This window comes from Diabrotica virgifera, chromosome 4, assembly GCF_917563875.1.
Source record: "Diabrotica virgifera virgifera chromosome 4, PGI_DIABVI_V3a".
In the NCBI taxonomy this organism is placed as follows: domain Eukaryota; kingdom Metazoa; phylum Arthropoda; class Insecta; order Coleoptera; family Chrysomelidae; genus Diabrotica; species Diabrotica virgifera.
This window is the reverse complement of record NC_065446.1, coordinates 135365529-135387116: the sequence shown is the minus strand read 5'-3', so window position 1 is coordinate 135387116 and position 21588 is coordinate 135365529. Positions and strand designations below refer to the sequence as shown.

Sequence of the window (21588 nt, the reverse complement as noted above, 5' to 3'; positions counted from 1 at the left end):
ATGGTACCTCGAGCGTGAAGCATTGGATATTTTATACATCCATGTGTAATGTCACATCATTTTTATATGTTCCTATAACGGATTAATTTTAAAGGGTTTTTACCCTAATATTTTTACTTTGGTGGTTAGCATGTTTGATTCAAGTGAGTACAACCTATAACCTTTTTTAAAATCGTAGTCAAAATTTTAAATAGTGGTTTGCATTATTTTATCAGGTTGTACACATTTTAGGAAACACTGATGATGATCGGTCAACCGATTGAAAACTAGTTCTGTTTGTTTTATGATGTAGCCCTGTATAGGGATTTTAACAAATATATCTTTTATAAAGGATTTTCTGGTTTTTTGTAATAAATGGTATACAGCCAACTACAGGAAATTTTTCCTCGTGAATAATAAATCACTGTTAAATATTCCAACGTGTTATTGTCTGGCATGTCCAAAAAATTTAGGAGGTACTAATCAAAACTTCTATCTTATAGGTCTGGATCCCGCGTATGAAAAAAAAGTTGATTATTAGCAAGCTGAAACTTTGTTAATAGCTTAAGGTTGTCTAGTCGGACAAACTTTGATATATGGGAACACTGGAACAGGGGAAGTTTTTATTGTGGAACAGGTTAAAAATTTGGAACGGTCAGACCACGAAAACGGCACATCTATTTTGTCCGACAGAACAGACTTAAACTCTCCGAACAAAGATTAAACTCTCATGCAAAAATCGGACTGCTATATTATCACCGAATGGGCGTTTTAATGAGTGAAACATGTAGAATATGTCAAATGACAGGAATTATGGCAGGTGATAAATAGCAGTCTGATTTTTTCATGAGAGTTTAATCTCTGTTCGGAGAGTTTAAGTCTGTTCTGTCGGACAAAATAAATGTGCCGTTTTCGTGGTCTGACCGTTCCAAATTTTTAACCTGTTCCACAATTAAAACTGCCCCTGTTACAGTGTTCTCATATACCAAAGTTTATCCGACTGGACACCCTTAAGCTATTAACAAATTTTCAGCTTGCTATTAATCAACTTTTTTTTCATACGCGGGATACAGACCTATTAATACATGATGATTATATTTTAGTGGATCGTTTTTGATCATCATTAGCTACTTCTTGATGCATGATAAAATTTGTTATAGTGCAATTGATGACAGAAATAAACCCATAATAAGCAGTATAAGGATAAATAAAACAGAGTTTTTCTTAAATCAAGCATTGAGCTATATGTAACTTGGCCATTGCCGGTCCAGATGAGAAAGGAGGAGGATGAATAGCTAAGCGTATGGGTCTTGTTGACAGTAGTCAAGCCACGTGGATACTGTCAACAAATAATGCCAATAAATGCTCAAATTTACACTTATAGATGATACTAGCAAAATTTGGACCACATTGGCCGAGGAAGTAAACCTCAACAGAAAATTCTGGTTCCCCTGGTTTGAGGTTGGGGCATAGGGCCTATTCCTCTACACCTGTAAAAATCCTACTGCTGAAAAATCCTATAATACAGCCTCGGAACATGAATCAGAAAAACAAAGACGACATGGCAAACGAACAAATACTTTGAATATAAACGCGGAATATCCAAGGGTGGAGAACCAAGTCAGATGGAGTCTGAGTGAAGCAGAGAACAAGAGAGCACAAGCAGGGTATCAATATTGATAAAAATACTTAAAAGGAAACCTAAAAAGATGGGATCAAATCAAAAGAGAATTATTATTATAGTATCTATTACGTGGTAAGGGCACGACCTGTAGATCAATGGAATGTATGCGCGATCAGAAAATATACATCAAAAACAGATAAACAAAATTTGTTTAGTATAAGTTTTCATATTTTGTATTATCCCCATCTGATTTTTCTGTTTTATTCATTAACTAAATATATACTGAATATATTTAAATTGTTTTAAAACAAACTTTAAACTGTTATTTTAGAAAGAAAATGAGTCTGGAAGTGGTTCGTCAATATGTTCATCTCTAGAGGAAAAGTCTGGTCATGATGATAAGAGTTATCTAGCAATTGAATTGGATCAAGAAATAAAATATTACGATATACCTTCGAGGATATGTCAATGGGACACAGATGATGAAGGTAAATATGTGCATAATGAATAAGATAATTACCTACGACGCTGATCTTTAATTTGCAGCTTTTTTTAACCCGGTGCCTGTCGTGATAAATTGCAAATCGACGAAATTATAATCATAAGCTGCTTATACAAAACTTTTGAATACATTGTATTTCCTTCGTATACCTGTATAGACATATACTTGTCCTACAATTCCTTGTGTAACAAAAAGAAGAAAACTTCTGTTGGAGTGAAAGTAAAAAGAAAGATATACTCCAACAGAAGTAAGGAAAAATAAATAAATATAGGTAACTAAATAATTATATAGTTGTGGCTCTTATGAAAATAAAAATGAAGGGGCTTCAGCGTTGAAGCCGAAGTAGGAAAACAAAAAATATACTACTTTGCAGTAGTACTGAAAAAAGGGGGATTAGAAGGGATAATAGGGATAGCAGTAGAAGTATGGAGAGACAGAGGCAAACTGAATAGAGTTGGCTAGCAAGAGATACAAGAGAACAACTTGACACTCAAGGATGGATACGGCTCGTTTGCATGCCTGTCGAAGAACAGTAGCTCTAAGTGGATAGTAAAGAGGACTAAAAGGTGAAATAATAAAATAAGAATAAGATACTGAAAAGGAATGAAGATGAATAATTTCTAAAGACGAACAAGATAAATAAATCTAACAAATCATGGGCGCCATGAAAATGATCTTCGATCATTTTCCCAGGTATCTTATACTGCTGTCAAATATTAGATATATCAAACCTGTAATAATGAACATAGAGGAATAATAAAAATAAATGATATACAAAATAAATAAACATTTATTAAAATAACTACCAGATTTTTAACAATCTCTGAGTTAAGCAAGTTCATATTATGCTGTGAATCTAACATGACAAAAGTTATACAAAAGTTATATTTGTGCTAACTACAATAACTAATCTGTTACAAATTACCTCTCACTTACATATAGGGTACAACTCACATGAGTCCTCTTTACCAAATGGTTATAGTACGCTTGCCACATACAACTAAATGAAACCGACAAAGATGAAAATAATACAAATAAATAGGACCAAGCCTTACTAAGGGAAAATACAATAATGAAGTAAGTAAGTTAAGTATACAATGAATGAAATAGAAATGAAGTTGTGATAAATACCGACGATGACCTAAATTAACCGAACAAATGGAATAAAGCAAATAACAATAAAATTTTTGGGAAACAAGCAAGTAATATTACAAAATAAATTTACCCGAATTACATAAACCAATATCAAAGCAATAATAAAGTATTAAAACCTAATTTTCTCTAGGCTTATTCCTGTGCACAAGAAGTTACCATAGATACAAAGTTTGGGAACCAAATACAATAACATACAAATATGTCATATAAAAACAAAGGTACGCACAATCTGAAAAAAATAATTTATAAACATAGTGCATTACCAAAAGTCCGAAATATAGAACACAAAAGTTACTCAAATCACCAAACTGAGTGTTCCCAAACCAATCCATTCCTCAAACGTATAACCAAAAGGTTCCCAGAAAATGAGCACGAGGATAGTGCCAAACCATGCTTCCTGTAAGCACAGCTGTAGACAGAAAATGAAGCTGGAACGCTTCGCTTGCTCCCAGGTGACTGACTATGTAGCCGGAATAGGTTCCTCTCAGGTGGGTGAGGGTCTATGATTTCTCATGTCGCTTTATATTATTTCCCCAAAAGGCTAAAAAAATATTTCCCAGTCTTAGTTTCAATGCCAAGTCTAAGAAAAAGTCAATTTTTAATATAGATTTTAATGTAAAAAAGGGCCATTAACATACAAGAAAAACTTTCATTATTGGATAGTACATGACCAAATTTGACCTTCAGAGCGAAATATGTGACAGTTTCAAATTACAGTAAAGAATAAATATGATTTCTTTAAAATAATTATAGGATACTTATTAGATGTTGCAATAAAATATACAGATATCAAAGATACCTACAGATAAATAGCTAAAAGTAGATCTGTAAATATGGGAAGGAATCAAAGATACTAAATTCACTAATAAATTTACTATGAATACTGAATTGGAAGAAATATTGTATTAGATGTAAAAATAATTTAACATGCAGTCATTAACCTCTGTATGTCAAAAGAAAATATATGGATTTAACTATTTACCGGATTGATTTTAGTGAGGTTCCATCGAAGTACTTCAATCCCTACTCCAGAAAACAAGGGGTATTTTTCTCTCACTGGTGAACTAAAAGGCTTTACTAACTAAAATTGAAATTATCAACCCGCCATTTCGGGTACTACAGCTTACACAGCTGACCGACCTATTCCGGGCACAAAAGTCGAGTGTCGAGTGAGATCCGTTTCTCTGACAAGGTAAACGTCAAACTCTCTCAGAACACGAAATAATTCTCGATAGGTCGCGTACATAGTACGTTCCATCACCGAGGTATGACGTCACCTCAGTAGTCCTATACGAGAAATTAGAGAATTTAAATGAGAGACCGAGGGAAAATAATTATAAAAATAATTAAAGAGCTAATTTTTAGAGCAAATAAGAAAAGAGACGTAACGTGACCGTTACACTTGCATAAATCCAAATTATCAAAACTTTTTCTTTTTTTTTGTGAGAATGTTGATTCTTTACCAAACATCGACGACAATCATAACTGTTTTTTTTTAAATAAAATAAAAATTCCATTTTTATTCAGTTGCAATGCGAAGGCAAAACAATCTTATTTTTCACTTAGAATACGGAGAGCAGTCCAGCACTCTGAATCGACGATTTTCGACTCTTGTTGGAGTCTCATCGGAGAGACGTAGGCCTGCTACTCCATACTCTAACACCGAGAGTTTATCCCCCACACCGCCAACTGACGTGAATGGACTAGGACTTGGTGACTAGCGACTAATATTTTTAAATATTATTAATATTGCTATTAGGATTGAAAACTACTTCATCTTTCAATTGCCAGATGACGCTAGTCACCTAGTCCATTCACATCAGTTGCGGTGTGGGGGATAAACTCTCGGTGTTGGTCACTTAGAGTATGGAGTAGCAAGCCTACGTCTCTCCGACGAGACTCCAACAATAGTCGAAAATCGTCGATTCAGAGTGCTGGACTGCGCTCCGTATTGTACATAAGTGAAAAATAAGATTGTTTTGCCTTCGCATTGCAACTGAATAAAAATGGAATTTTTATTTTATTTTTATATTGGTCGTTACTTCTTGGAGTAACTAGGTCCATTTTCTGTTGAAATTTACCAGCTGAACAGACGGGGTCGTGAATTGTAAGTTTTTGAATTCCCTCTTGTCTTCTTCGCTTCAGAATCCATCTGGCTTGCAAATTTTAGAAGCCATGGAGGTGTTACCAAGGAATTGGACCAATAAATTTTCAATTTAAAAATCTTTTAGTAATATTTTAATATTATTAAATATTATTAATATTGCTATTAGGATTGAAAACTACTTCATGTTTTTTATTTGTTTATTGGCATTGGCGGAAAAAAATTGTACTATTTGTTTTTGAAACCATATCCACGGGAGATTATTCTTCTTCAAGTATTCAATTTCACTTCACGTAAATTCACTTTCATTTTTACTTAAAATGTTTTTCTTGGATTGGTAATTTTAACATTTGCTCAAATGACACATCTAGAATTGACTGCGGGAAGCTTACCGACATAAATGAAAGGGGAATGCCTAAGTATGTTCAACTTTGGGTGCAGAAGACTGGATAATAGTAGTCACCTTTCAAAAGCTTTCACTTTTTTCTAAATTAATCTGTAAAGCTTAATGTTTTGGCACCATTTAGAAGCTGTTCAAATCTTGCACTTTAGATTGATTCTTTTAGTTTTATTTTAATGTTGCTTAATATTAAGTTATGATAAGAGTTCTTCTTCTCTTCTTCCTTCTTGTATGTAGGCTTTAAAGCCTGTTTCTTCTTCAATATTATCCTCCTAAATTGTTTAGGTTATCGCACCACCTTTTTCTTGGTCTGCCAATACTTCTTCGTCCATTTGGTGACTTATCTCGTGCTATTCGTACTATCCTATCCTCTGCCATTCTACTAATGTGTTCGTTCCACTCCTGTTTCCGTTTTGTCACCCATCTATTTATGTCTTCTATATTGCATGATCTTCTTATGTTTTCGCTCCTCTCCCTATCCAACAGACTTTTCCCTGATATTCGTCGGAGTATTTTCATCTCTTTCATATGATAAGAGTTGATGTCTTTAATTGGTTAATCGTTGTAAAAGATATACTTTTTTAGTAAATTTTACAAAGCAAGTGGAGACAGTGGCGGACCAGCATGACAGTATCATTGCAAAAACTAAAATATTCAAAATCTCCTGAATTATAATAAATGTACAATCACCTTGCTCATCACAACTCTTAAATTTCTAATAAGATTATTTGTCAATAAGTATAATATAGAATATTATAATAAGTGACAACAAGGCTTTTGACAAAATATATCAACTACAGATGTAATATCAAAATGTCAAAAAATGAAGGAAAATTTCGATTTTTTTCTTCGTTTTTTGATTATAACTTTAAAAGTATTCATTTTAGAGAAAACTTATACTGAAAAAAAAGTTGCGTAACTAAATTTCCAATAATATAGAATTGGTTAAAAGTTTAAAAAATAGCAATACCCTTGCTGCAAACTAGCAATTATTGCGAAAAAACCATACAAAAACAAGTATTCGCATTTTACGTTTTTCAACCATTTATACTACACTTAGGACCTTCATATTTCATTCACAGAAACTTTATGATACAGTAAAACAATACTGTAAATTTAATTAAGATTGGTTAAATAAATTTTGCAAAATAAATTTTGCAATCCAGCTTTCGCAAAAAAAATTCATTTTTTCAAAATGTTACAGGACTGAAAATAAAGCAGATAGCAAGTTGAAATTTTTTTTGCTTATAGAAGTGTACTGTACCTTTCATCTTCAATTTGCAAAACTAAAATCAATTAACTACCACGGCGTCAGGAATTTTTTTAAATAAACATTAATTATTGGTGCTACTCGCAGGACAGCGGATAGTTTGCTCTGATTGGGCATTCCAATGACCTTTGATAATGATTGATACATTTTAATTTTTATTATATTTCGATATAAATAAATAAATTTGTTTATTGCAAAATAAAAACACGTACTCTATCCTTTGAAATAACACTTTTTTTAGCAAAAACTTTCTTTGTTGATATATTTTAACTTAGAGAATAAAAGTTTATTATTTTTAAACATATGCAATTGTTTAAACAATATTTCACAAACAATAATAAAATTAGTTTGATTTTTGTGGAATTAAAATATTAAAATACAACAAAATATAGAGTAAGAAAATAATATATTAGATAAAAATTGAAAGAAATTTTGGTGGAAATCAACTTGTGTGAATTCTACACCGCTGTCCTGCGCGTAGCACCAAAAATTATTGTTTATTTAAAAAATTTCCTGACGCCGTGGTAATTAATCGATTTTAATTTTGCAAATTGCAAAGGAAAGGTACAGTACACTTCTATAAGGAAAAAAAATTCAACTTGCTATCTGCTTTATTTTCAGTCCTGCAACATTTAAAAAAAATGAATTTTTTTGCGAAAGCTGGACTGCAAAATTTATTTTGCAAAATCTATTAAACCGATGTTAATGAAATTGACAATGCTGTTTTAATAAAGTTTTTCTGGGTAAAATATGAAGGTCCTAAGTGTAGCATAAATGGTTGAAAAATGTAAAATGCGAATACTTGTTTTTGTATGTTTTTTTTTCGCAATTATTGCTATTTTGCAACAAGGGTGAATATTTTTTAAATTTTTAACTAATTCTATATTGTAGGAAATTTAATTACGCAACTTTTATGTCAGTGCAACTTTTCTCAGAAATGAACAGTTTTAAAGTTACAATCAAAAAACCAAAAAAAAAATCGAATTTTTCCTTTCATATTTTGACATTTTGATTATTTAAACAATGTTCCGGACCATTTTGGTGGGAGGATAACTTAGATATTATTATTTGAGCTATTTTCAAGCAATTTCTGCAAAAAAATTTGAGTCACCTCTCAACGTCCATCTCAAAATAGATCCGCCCTGGACTATAGAGATATAAAATACTCAAGTGAGACCGACATAATAATATATACGACAGCGACAGAATTCCGGAAAACTGGTTAAAATCAACCTTCGTGGCGATCCTAAAAAATCAAATACTAAATTGTGTGATCAACATAGATTGATAAGCCTAATTAATCGTATTACCAAAGTCCTTATCAAAATCATATATGACAGAATTTACAACAAGTCTGAAGCGAAAATCAACGAGTCACAATTCCAACTAATTGAAATTCCACAAAACATAGGAATTGATGATAAGTACATCTGAATTGTAACAAGTCTCTACTGGAATCAGACAGCCAGGATAAAACTTGGAAATTAGTCCACAGAAAGAATGGGTATTAGAAAAGGTGAGTACTCCGAACAAATTTTTTAAAAAGCACTGCATGAAGCAAACGAAGGCATCAAAATCAATGGAGAATTGACAAATAATATCCGATAAGCGTACTTGCCAGTGGTATCGATGAACTTTAGCATCTTATGGACAGGGTACAAAGAGCGAGTGAAGAAAGAGGACTTAACCTCAATATAAATAAAACAAAATATATGCTGGTCAGCAAAACTAAAGAACCTGCCAGACAATTGAAAATAAAAAACCAATCAATTCAACACGTTGACTCGTATATATACCTACCTTGGAACAGTCGTCAACTCGAATTGGGATCAAATAACCAAAATATGATCTATAGTTGAAAAGGCAAGAGCAACGTTTAACAACCTGAGAAATATATTCACCCATTGCGACATATCTCTCCCACTAAAAATACGGCTGCTAAAATGCTATGTATTTCCAGTCTTGCTGTATAGTGCAGAAGCCTGGACAATAACGGAAACATCAATGATAAAGCTAAAGGTATTCGAAATGTGGGTGTACCGACGTATCTACAAAATATCCTGGACGAGTCACACCACCAACGTAAAGGTATTGCACCGAATAGGAAAACAAAAAGAAATCTCCTTCATAATTAAGAAACGGAAACTTGAATAACTCGGTCATATTATGAGACATGATAACATCCATGAGACATATCATTAGACATCTTAAGTCCGTGCAAACGCGGACCCGGAAGAAGAAGACACTCATGGCCATGGCTTCAAAACTTACGCCATTGGTCGGGACTAACATCGATCGAGTTAGTCCGAAACGCCGCAAACAAAAGTAAAGTTGCTATGATGATAGCCAACGTCCGCAACGGACAAGATACATAAATAATATGGTATAACTAGACCCAAACCCAGACATCCAAAGTGAAAGTTATCCTCCAACACCAAATTGTTCTATATGGTACACATAATGTTCAGAAAAAAGTCACACAATTTTGAGCGTCGGGTTTGGGGGGAGAGGGGGGGGGAATCAGTAAATTCGTAGTTTTTTAAGTTTTTCGTCAATATTTCTAAAACTATGCGGTTTAGCATGAACAACCTTCTATACAAAAATGTTCTATATTAAATTTGAAATAAAAAAGGCCCTATCCATAATCCTTCTAAAATGAACGGTTCCAAAGTTACCGAGGTAGTATAGTATAATTGGTCCAAAAACAAGGCCTAACCCAAACATCCAAAGTAAAAGTTTTCCTCCAACACCAAATTGTTCTATATTAGCCCAGTAATTGAACGGAAAATACGGCGATACCGTGTAATTTTCAGGGGCAACTCCGAATTGCATGAAAATTTGGATTTAGGTTCTACTTACCCTCCACTTCAAAGTTGAAATTGTGCCGTTGGTTGCTTTTAGTTGGGGGGTGACAGTCACCCCTTCTAGGGGGTGAAAAAAACATACGTTCAAGATAAGACCGGAAATGGATAAATTGACTGATTTTAAGCATTTTTTGTTCTATAATGTTTTTTATGTAAGTCAATACTTTTCGAGTTATTTGCGATTAAAAATGTGTATTTTTCGACAAATAAAACTATTAAGTCAAATGTGTACTTTTCGACAAATAAAACTATTATATATGTTTATATATATGTTTCAGACGGTTTTTCGCAAATAACTCAAAAAGTAAATATTTAATCGAAAAAGATACTCTAAGCAAAAGTGTAGCTTTTAAAAAACCCAAAGAAATGGTGTATCAGTAAAGTCTATCAATCAAGTAAAAACAAAGTTGTAGCTCATGAAATTACGTTCTTAATCGTCTAATTCCAAATCGAATATTTCAAGGTGAAATCACCGAAAAATTAAGCACTTTTCGGGAAAAACCCTGTCGAACTTTTTGTTTATAGAATGCTTTATTTTAATTGTTTACAAAAGTTTCTAGCATTAAAAATAAGCGAGTTACGCTCAAAATAAAGTTGGCCCTCTTTTTTTTTTGGTAAACAAATCATGAAAATCTCCCTGTGTTTAGCTCCCCAAATGAAATTAATCGCTACCGCTTTACAAACAATTTACTTACTTATCTATTTTTTATATGATCTGTCAGTCTCGCCGGTTTAAAGTGCTTATTTTTGAAAGGGTTATAGTTGAAAAAGCTTGAACGGGTCACTATAATCACGAGTGTATGAAAATTTTGAACAGCGATATCTTAACCAATTCTTGTCTCACGAAAAAAAAAATAAAACTATCATATTTATAGCAAAACCTACATTTCTTTACTCTTTGATATTTTTCTTATCACTAATACTTTCTAAGTTATTTTGAAAAAAGTAAATTTTTCAAAAATTTTTAGAAAAATTTTTTTACTATAAAACTAAATTTTTTAAAAAATATGCACTTTAAACCAATCAAGCTTATAGATCATATAAACAATACACATACAGTTAAAATAAATGGTTAAGCGGTAACGATTAATTTTATTTAGGGTGGTTTTCGGGGAGGGAGGTTTTCACGATTTTTTACCAAAAAAGAGGGGCCAACTTCTTTTTTCAGTGTAACTCGGTTATTTTTTTTATGCTAGAAACTTTTGTAAAAAACAAATGTAAAGCTTTTTTTAGATGCTTTAAAAATGTTAATAAGCTTTTCCCGAAAAGTGCTTAATTTTTCGGTGATTTCGAGTTGAATTATTTGATTTCGAATTAGACGAATAAAAACGTATTTACCATGAGCTACAACTTTGCTTTTACTCAATTTAAAGACTTTACTGATACAAAATTTTTTTCGTTTTTTTATAAGCTACAGTTTTGATAGGAATATTTTTTTCGATAAAATATTTTCTTTTTCAGTTATTTGCGAAAAACCGTCTGAAAACGTAGTTTTTTTGTCGAAAAATCAACATACATTTTCAATCGCGAATAACTCGAAAAGTATTGACTTACGTAAAAAACTGTATAGAACGAAAGTTGCTTATAATTTGTCAGTTTATCCATTTCCGGGCTTATTTTAGACACGCGTTTTACCCCGCGAGAAGGGGTGCCTGTCACCCCCCAGGTAAAAGCAACCAACGGCACAAATTCAACTTTGAAGTGGAGGGTAAGTAGAACCTAAATCCAAATTTTCATGCAATTCGGAGTTGCCCCTGAAATGTACACTCCAAAACGGTCATTTATTGGGCTATATGGTCCACATACTGTTTAGTAAAAAGTTATACCATTTTGAGCGGCCGGTTTGGGAGGGAGATGGGGGAGAAGTCGGTAAATTAGTAGTTTTTTTACGTTTTTCGTCAATATTTCTAAAACTTTCTATACAACAGTATTCTACATAAAATTTAAAACAAAAAAGGTCCGATACATAATAATTGTTATAAAATCAACAGTTCTAGAGTTACGGAGGGTGAAACGTGTATGTTTTCGATACTTTTTATATTCTTTGAGCAATTTATAATATTATTACTGATGAAAAAAATTTTCCTTAACAGGATTGTGTTTTGTAAATAAAATTTGCTATTTCAGTGGCAGATGGTATGTTAGTGATAAGCCCTTGAAAACGTCAACCTCACCACCACCACCCAAAATCATCATCAATTGCCCAAAAAATATAAAAAGTATCGAAAACCTCCACTTTTCACCCTCCGTAACTCTATAACCGTTGATTTTATAACAATTATGTATAGCATCTTTTTTGTTTTAAATTTTATGTAGAAAATAATTTTTGTATAGAACATTGTTTACGCTAAAAAGCATAGTTTTAGAAATATTGACGAAAAACGTAAAAACACTACTAATTTACCGATTTCTCCCCCATCTCCCCCCCCAAACCGGACTCCCAAAATGGTGTAACTGAACACTATGTGGACCATATAGAACAATTTGGTGTTGGAGAAAAACTTTTAGTTTGAATGTTTGGGTTAGGCATTTTTTGGACCAATTATTTATACTTTGGAACCGATCATTTTAGAAGGATTATAGATAGGGCCTTTTTTAGTTCAAATTTAATATAGAACATTTTTGTATAGAAGGTTGTTCATGCTAAACAGCATAGTTTTAGAAATATTGACGAAAAACGTAAAAAACTACGAATTTACCGATTTCTCCCCCCTTCCCCCACCAAACCCGACGCTCAAAATGGTGTGACTTTTTTCTAAACATTATGTGAACCATATAGAATATAGAACAATTTAGTGTTGGATGATAACTTTCACTTTGGATGTCTGGGTTATGCCATCTTTTGGATCAATTGTATCATACTAAAAGAAGAAGAAGACCGTCATAAGTAGTAGTAAACGATTATACAAGAAAAAGATCAGCACTATGTATCATAGTGGTAGATATGCTATAGATATGTAAAAATATTAATGTTATTAGTGTAGATATCTGTAATATTGGACGCTTATAGTTTAAATCCAAATATTTCATGTGAAACATCTAGTGTGAATTCAACTTTGTTAAATTAAGTTAATGTGTAAAAATGGTGTACAAAAGCACCACGTGTAATCTGTATGATTTCTGAAAGCCCAAAGACAATAAAATGTCTTCAGAACGATTAAGAATACACGTTGCAACCCAACCACATAAGAACTAATAATGTAAGTGAAGGGATTGGGACCATAGATTGACATTATCATCATCATTCTTCTTGCCTTATCGCTATGCGGGGTCGGCTTCCCTAACTGCATTTTTCCACACAATTCTATCTTGGGTCATATCAATGTTAATCCCCTTTACCAACATATCCTGCCTTATCGTCTCCTCCCAGGTCTTCTTTGGTCTTCCTCTCCTACTCCTTTCAGGAATCTGCACTTCAGCTATTCTTCGTATTGCGTGACTAACGTCTCGACGTTGAACATGATCAAACCATCTTAACCTATGCTCTCTCATTGTGGCATCAATTGGTGCCATACCTAGACTTCCCCTAATCATTTCTAATTTTATCCTTCTTTGGCACTCCACTCATGCATCTAAGCATTCTCATTTCCGCCACATGCATTCGTTGTTTCTCTTTCTTTTTCACTGCCCAACATTCAGTTCCGTACATCATAGCCATCCCGGTAGGGACCATAGATTGACATGATAGTTAATTTGAAAATACATGTATTAATCAAAGGTCAAGCCGTCGATGAATATTAGAATGAAATCACTCTTCATTTCGTTGTTTAGATATCAGTTTTACATTTTGTTGCTTTCATCATCATCATCCAGCCTTCTGCATCCAAAGTTGAACATAGGCCTCCCCTAATGTCTTCCAGTTTTGTCGATCTTGGGCTTTCTGCAACCAATTCCCAGCAATCCTTTTGACGTCGTCTGTCCATCGTGTAGGTAGTCTAACTCTACTTCTTCTGTCTTCTCTTGGTCTCCACACTGTAATTTTTTGGGTCCACCTCCCGTCCTTCATTCTGGCTACATGGCCCGCCCAATTCCACTTCAGCCATGCTACTCGCTCTATGACATCTGTGACGCATGTCCTTCTTCTGATTTCTTCGTTTCTGACCCTGTCTCTGAGAGTCAGTCCAAGTAGTGACCATTCCATTCTTCTTTGGGCCACTCTAAGTTTTGTTGCTCTGGCCTGGGTTTACAGTAATGTTTCGGCGCCGTAAGTCATGACTGGAAGCACACATTGGTTGAACGTCTTTCTTTTCAAATAATTTGGCAAGTTGCTCTTGAACAACATTGCTTTGTTGCTTTACATTTACCAAATTCTATTAAATTATATTTTAGATTTAAGTAGTTCTGTTGAAACAATGTCTGAGGACGAAGCTATAATTCTAAATGAATCTATTAGTGTACAGAATAATGTTGATGAAAAAAACGTGGACCTTATGTATGAAGACTTTTATCAACCAGATTTGTCTACACCTCCAAGGTAATTCTTTTTGTCTTTATTCTTATTAGGGATCAGTTTTACTAAGTACATTTCTGCATAAGCTTTTATCTTTTGTCATACCATTATTAATCCCTATTACACACATGCTTTTCCTGATCGTCTCGTAACTAGCTTGCTTTGGTTTTTACAGCATACTCCTTCTAGGCACTTGCAACTGATCAATTTTTTATAGTGTATGGTGTATTATTATAATCTTTAGAGATTTTTCCTAATATGTCCATTCATTTTGTCTTTTATTGTCACTCCGTCTAGACTGTAGGCGGGCATATTGAGGTAAAGTTGGTTATTTATAAACATTAAGACATTTATTTCATACCTGTATCTGATTTGCCACCTGTTGTTCTCATTTATAGGACCTACTATTCATCACATCTCAAGGAACTTTCTTTCATATAATATGTTTATGGGGTTTCTTCTTCTTTCGGTGCCTATTCGTTTCGAATATTGGCAATCATTCTGGCTATAATTATTTTATTAACTGATGCTTTAAAGGGATTAGTTGTTGTTGTGGAGAACCATTTCCTTATGTTCTTTAACCATGATATTCTTCTTCTCCCAATCTGTATTTAGTGCCGTTTCTCATTATGTGTCCGAGATATTCTAACTTTCTCCTTTTAATGGTATACATCACCTCTCTTTCTTTCCCCATTCTTCGTATTACGGTCTCGTTGGTTATCTTGTCCGTCCATGATACCCTTAGAATTCGCTTGTATCACATCTCGAAGGCTTCAAGTTATTTCTCCATCGCTTCAGCGAGTGTCCAGGATTCAACTCCGTAGTATAATATTGAGAAGATATAACATCGTAGGAGCCTTACTTTTATCTCCAGATTAAGGTTGTGGCTTTTAAAGAGTGTGGCTGTGTTATTGAATGCACTCCTAGCCTTCTCTATTCTACATTTTATTTCTTGTGAGTGATCCCATTATTCATTTACTATTATTACAAGATAAGTATAGGTACTGTTTTACTCGGTCCACTGGTGTATTCTTGATAAGCAGTTGGGCGTCTCTAATTTTATTTTTGCTGATGACCATAAATTTAGTTATTGATATACATATTTACTTATAGTCCAAATCTTTCACTTATTGTTTCGAATGTTGTTTAAATTCAGTATAATACAGGGTGTCCCGGAAAATAGAGCGTTCCTTAAAGGTATAGGTAGAAGGCACCATGCAGAACAAAAAACTCTTATAACATTTTTTTCTAAATGCAACCGTTTGACCAAAAAATTAAAATGTATTTTGGTAGGCAAATTTAAATCTGACAACTATGTGCGGTACGCAAATTTAAGCATAGACAGTCCCATGTAAATAAATAGATAGAAGATAGATAGTAAACAGATAGTTTTAAAGAATCCTGTTTAGTGTCAATGCCGAAAATGTTTTCGAATAGTGAGTGTATTACCTATTATGTTATTACCTATGAATGGTGTTTGTGAAAGGTTACTTGAAACATCTATTCGGTATAATAATTATTTTCAAGTAAGTACAACTTAGTTATTTCAGTTCACAAGTAAACAAATTACTGAGACATTATCTGGTGTATTTAAGTTCCACTGTAAACTATTAAAACTATGTACCTAATTCAGTTAAAGCCCTCAGCAATACTCAGCATTCAACCCATTTAAACCTTACTAAATACATAATACTAGTTCAGTTAAAAGATGTGTTTTTATGTTAAAAGATGTGTAATTCGTTTAAAATTATGCAATAGGTATTTCAATACATTTCAAAAGAAAATAATTTTAGTAAACAAATAGTAAATACATAAGTATTACCTACTATTAGGTTGGATTATTTTAAATACTGTTAATCACAATCACAAACGAGTTCTTAGTATGTTATTATTCCGTAGTGCGTACGATGTTGCCAGTTTATTAAAATTTCCAAACATTAAAATACAGGTATATGGAAAACAATGTTAACTTTTTTTTGGAAACGGTCAACTTTAGAAAAAAATGGTATAGGACTTTTTTGTTCCAAATTGTGTATTCTCTCCATACCTTAAAGGAAAGCACTATTTTCCGGGACACCCTGTATACTAGTATTTATACGTATTACCTATTCTCTCGCCTGTTGCTCTGGTTCTGCTGATGATATTATGTTCTGCATATGCTGCCGGCTGCCAGTTGGACTGATTTATTAAAAAATTTGTAATTTTTACCTTATGTTTTTCTATCTATCCCAGTGCTAAACTAAACAGTATAATTGTGGAGCAACTGAGCAAAACGCGTTAAATCCAAAATATATGATTTTGAGTTATCGACAAAAAACTAATTAAATTAAACCTAGCTAAAAGTAAATATTTTATTGACTAGATATAGTAACATTATTTTTGACAGTAAGTTGGAGTTTTGTGTTCAATTTCGGAAGTATCAATTTTTAAAGCTTTCATTTTGTTGGATTTATGTCAGTTTGCTTAACCCTTATCCGGGCAACACATTTTACTTAAAATCAATGGGAAAATACCCAGTAGCTGGCTGTATACCTTAATTAAAAAATCATACAGAAGTAAAAACTTCTTTTGTACAATGGTATAAAAAAGTTTATTAAAAACCACTAATAGTCATCCAAAAGGATTCACAAAACGTTTTCGATCTAGATAAGATCATCTTCAGTGATTAGAACGAAGTATTTCCACGCTAGAATGAATGCAAAAGGTTAAAATTGTGACTAGTTAAAGAAAAAATGTGGTAATACTTACGTTCTGCTTAGTACATGAAACAAGCAACCTTATGAAATTGGTAACATCGGAGAAATATGGTTTACATGATACTTATATAATATTTATAGCGACTCAAAGTCGATGTTAAAAGATTGAATGTGTTAGGAGTGCTCAAAGGGCAACATGGTTCCCTGCTCGGTAAAAACTTGTGGTTCTTGCCAGTTCAATGGACACAGACCAACACAAGTGAAGGAGATGACAATCTAATTATTAGACAGAAGCGACATGGCAAAAAAAGTCATAATTACCAAACTTGAAGCTATTACAAAAATTAAATAAACTCCTTTATATAAAAACCTTTTAATGTTAACTAAAAGTGAGTCATAGGTAATTGAATTTATATTTTTCGGCGTGTACCCAAGTCGAAGTATTCAAGCTTAAAAACAGGAAAATTATGCATTTAATGACATAAACTTATTAAACATTTGTCAAAGTACCTAGAAATATCTATCAAATGAGCTCCCAAACGAGTCGATAGCATTAAAATTTGTGCTCCAAGAATTGTTCAAAATTTATCTTTTAAAAATTTTTCCAAAAATGTATTTTCTTAAATACCTCCGTTAATTTTTCACGAGTCAGATTCACCTAAACACCATTAGAAAGATATTTTCAAGGGCCATTAAACCACGTTGAACATAATCTTTTAACCCCCTTATTTTTTTTAAATAAAATGTTAAATGGATCCGGTTACATGGTTCACCCAGTGGTTGTTTTATTTTTAACTTTTCATCATAACTTAATTAATTCTGAAGCTATTAACTTCTTCTGGTGCTCATTTGATAGGTATTCCTAAGTGCTTTGACAAGTGTTTAGCAGGTACCTTTATTTTATAAAATGCATCGTTTTCCCGTTATTTAAGCTTGGATACTTACATTTGAACACTAGTCAAAAAAATATACATTCAATTACCCATAACTCACTTTGAATTAACATTGGTTTAGTTATTTAAGTGAGAAGTATATTAAATTCTTTATTGTCTGCAATTTTGGTAATAATAACTTTTTTTCAAAAGCTTATAGTTATTGAGTTATACGTGAAAAATAGCTTTTAAACATGCATTTTTTTTGCGAAAAAATAAAATCTTTGATCTTTATTAACTCAAAAAGTATTGATTTATGTTAATATCTTTATATAACAACTTTTGCTTAGAATTTGTCCCTCTATCGACTTATGATATTATTATTTTTGACAAAATAATTTTCACCCCCAAGATGGGGTGGAATCCACCACCAGGGTAAAAACCCAAGTTAGCATCATGTCACCTTTATTCCTTGAGGTATCATCTAACTACTCACCAATTTTCATGAACATCGATAAAGGTTCAATGAAATCGGAGGTGAAAACCTTCAGTGACTGCACTATCACTTAGTTTATCACTAATCACTTTCGCGCTCTGAGTTAACGCGCAAAATCCCCGCTTGAGCTCCCCTACCATAAGCCACTGTGCCCGTGCCCGTGATCGTCATTCGGATGTTTCGAAAAGAACGTCGCATGCAAAGCCCGTCGCTTGCCGGTGCTTGGCAAGCATAGTGTGAATTTAGTCCCGTGAAGTTCATAAGATTTTATGTAAAATGTATCTTGCCGAGCCCATGGCTTGCCCATGCCGAGCACTTGCCTTGCATGATAGTGAGAATCAGCCTTAACTAGTTTGTACAGTATTTCAAACTCACTTAATATTTTGTATAAATGTGCAGTATTTATTGAGTCATATGCTGATTTAAAGCCGACGAAAATATTGTAGACAACTGATATTTTTGGATGATTTTCTCTACGACTGGTTGTAATTTATGGTTAAGTATGTATAATGGTAAATACTTTATATCCAACATAGAAAGGATACTCCTCTACACTTTTGGCAAAGGAGTTTGTCGCTCTTTTTATGGATTGGGCAGATGATACTCCAATTCCAGTCTTTTTACATCTTTTCTTGTCTGCATATTCTGTATATGACCTCATATATCATTTTCGTTATTTCCCTTCTTTCCGACTTATCAAATTCTGCGGTTATTCCATCACATCCAGGGGCCTTACTATATTTCTGCACTTTGATTGCCCTTTCAACCTCTTCTATTAATTGTAGTCGGTTCTATTGTCTCATTTTCTCCATTTTCTGCTTCGTCTAATAGTTCATGTTCTGTTTGGTCTACATCATCATTTTCAAAGTTTTCGGTCAGCAGTTTTCAAAATACATTTTTCAAATTTCTCTAATATCTTAAGTGTTGCTGCTTCTTTCGCCGTTTTTATTCCTGTACAGAGTAGTTTTTAGTTTATTTCCGTGTTATTTTCTCTAAAGTTTACTTCCATGTTAATTAATAATTGTTTGTTTATGTTTTCTCTTTTTTTATCTACACAGTTTATCAGCTATTCGTTTTTTGTTTTCAAATATCATTCTTCTCTCTCTCTAGTTGGTTTAGTCAAATACATCTATGTCCTTCATTTCGTTCTCCAGTTGCCGCCTTACACCCATCATTAAACTATTGGTCATCATTATTTTCTTTAGTTCCTAGCATCGAATTTGCTGCAGTTAGTGTTGTTTTACTTCCCACACTTGAAGACCCATTCGTCTTGAAGTGTTCTCTATTCATTTCCTTTATAATCAATCAACTTCCTGCCATATACATTCATTGTTCTTATATATTTTTCCTTTTCTATTTGTAACGTTCAATGCGATCTACCTATAGCTGATTTTTTGCCGCAGTTTCATAGACTCTTTCTTCACACAATACACCAAAAATATCCCTCTTCGTTTCTCACATATCAGTCGACTTTTTTATACTAGTTTTAATTTCGCCATATTCTTCAGATTTAAAGAGTCATCCGAGTCTTCTACCGAGATAACTTTGTCTTCTGATTTGGTCGATGAAAGTTCAGATAATTCTATAGCTGAAGAAGAGCAAAAAGAAGATGCAAATTCGTCAGGCTGGTTTATCCCAAAGAAAAAAATTATAGACGTTTCTTGTCCGAGTAAGGTTTTTGATGTTATTCCTGAAGAGAAGTCCGAAGAACAAATGGAAGATGAAATACTAAAGGTAGTAAAACTTAAAGAATCGCTTTAACTTATTGCATATAACTAGGAAGGGTCAATTTTGAATTGGATATTAAGTAATAAACTTATTGTTAATGTTAGTTTTTGTTTCATTATTTGTTCATAAGTAATTGAAGTTTTTTAGATAATATTTCAAACAGAACATTCACTGAAGTAAGAGCAAGTGAGGCATATTGAGCTGGCAGGGTATAGCGGTAGGGCATAGTGTCAAAATTGTTTGAAGGAACAAATATGCGACGATTTAAATGACACGCTGTGATTGTTGTTTAGTCATCGCATGACCATTTTTTCCCTGGAAGCCGTCCGTGCATGCACCCCGGTCACACTGCAGCTTTTCAGCTTATTGTGCTTTCTTCCATTTGTTTTTATGACACCCACTCCAATGTAGTAGTGCTCTTCACTAGCCTATAAAGGTCCATTGGGTTAGTGCCATTTACTGTCGGACTTGGTCTGAAGTCTCCATATATTGCTTGTCTCTTGCGGTCCAGAGCCTCGCAATCGCACAATAAATGTCTGACTGTCTCGGTCTCTCTATTGCATAGTATACAACTGATATTTCCGTTATACAGGGTGTTTCATTCGGAAACGGAAATACTTTAACGGTGAATAGAAGTCACCGAGCCGGTTCTAGATATACTACATTTTTGCCTTACCGACTTTTATAACCGAGTTACAGGGTGTTTTATCGATTTTGCCCATTTCTTTCCTAAGCCAGCTTTAAACTTTAGAACCACCCTGTATATTTTTCTGATATTTGGTACACGTATGTCTCATTCAAAACCCAAACGATCGGCATACTAGCCATAAGTAAAATCCAGGTCCGGATTAACAAAGAATTATAAAGTAATTGTGACCTTAAAACAACACCTTGTATATTCAAACTTTTGAAAATCTGTTTGCACATTTGAAAAGAGCACAAAAAGCTAAGTTTAATGGTTTGCTTTAGTTTTTCGACCAGACAATTTTATGACTTTAATTTTGAAATTATATTGAATCTTTTAAGAACTCTGACACTAAAAAGCAGGTATTATTAACTTTTAGTTATAAATTATTAAAGTTAATGAATAAATACTCATTTGAAAAATAATCAATACTTATTTACCATATTGGATAGACCCAATTACTAATGACAAGGAAAATCCAGGTCCGGATTAACAAAAAAATATAAAGTAATTGTGACCTTGAACCAACACCCTGTATAATGAAATTTTGAAAATTTGTCTGCGCATTTTAAAAGACCATAAAAACTGTGATTAAAGATTCATTTTAATTTTTTTCCGCCGTTGATTTAATTACATCAATTTTGAAATTATATTAAAATTTTAAAGAACTCTGAGATTAAAAACCAGGTATTATTAACTTTTAATAATTTAATGTTAATGAATCAATACTTATTTTAAAAATACTTAATACTTATTTACTACG

The 21588-nt window shown here is 33.0% G+C and overlaps 1 protein-coding gene and 1 long non-coding RNA gene across 5 annotated transcripts in view; one reads left to right on the top strand and one right to left on the bottom strand.

Moving 5' to 3' along the window:
* Positions 1–21588, top strand: part of LOC114331115 (uncharacterized) — a 276343-nt gene that overhangs the window by 221664 nt on the left and 33091 nt on the right. For all 4 annotated transcript variants that reach the window (XM_050649715.1, XM_050649713.1, XM_050649714.1 and 1 more), the window contains 3 exons: positions 1935–2091; positions 14228–14372; positions 19921–20146. In XM_050649715.1, the coding sequence (XP_050505672.1) occupies positions 1935–2091; positions 14228–14372; positions 19921–20146 (528 nt within the window). The remainder of the gene's footprint in view (positions 1–1934; positions 2092–14227; positions 14373–19920; positions 20147–21588) is intronic.
* Positions 2878–4412, bottom strand: LOC126883940 (uncharacterized). The gene is made up of 2 exons (XR_007697769.1): positions 4243–4412; positions 2878–3801 (listed from the first exon to the last, which is right to left on the bottom strand). It is a non-coding gene; the product is annotated as an uncharacterized LOC126883940 (long non-coding RNA).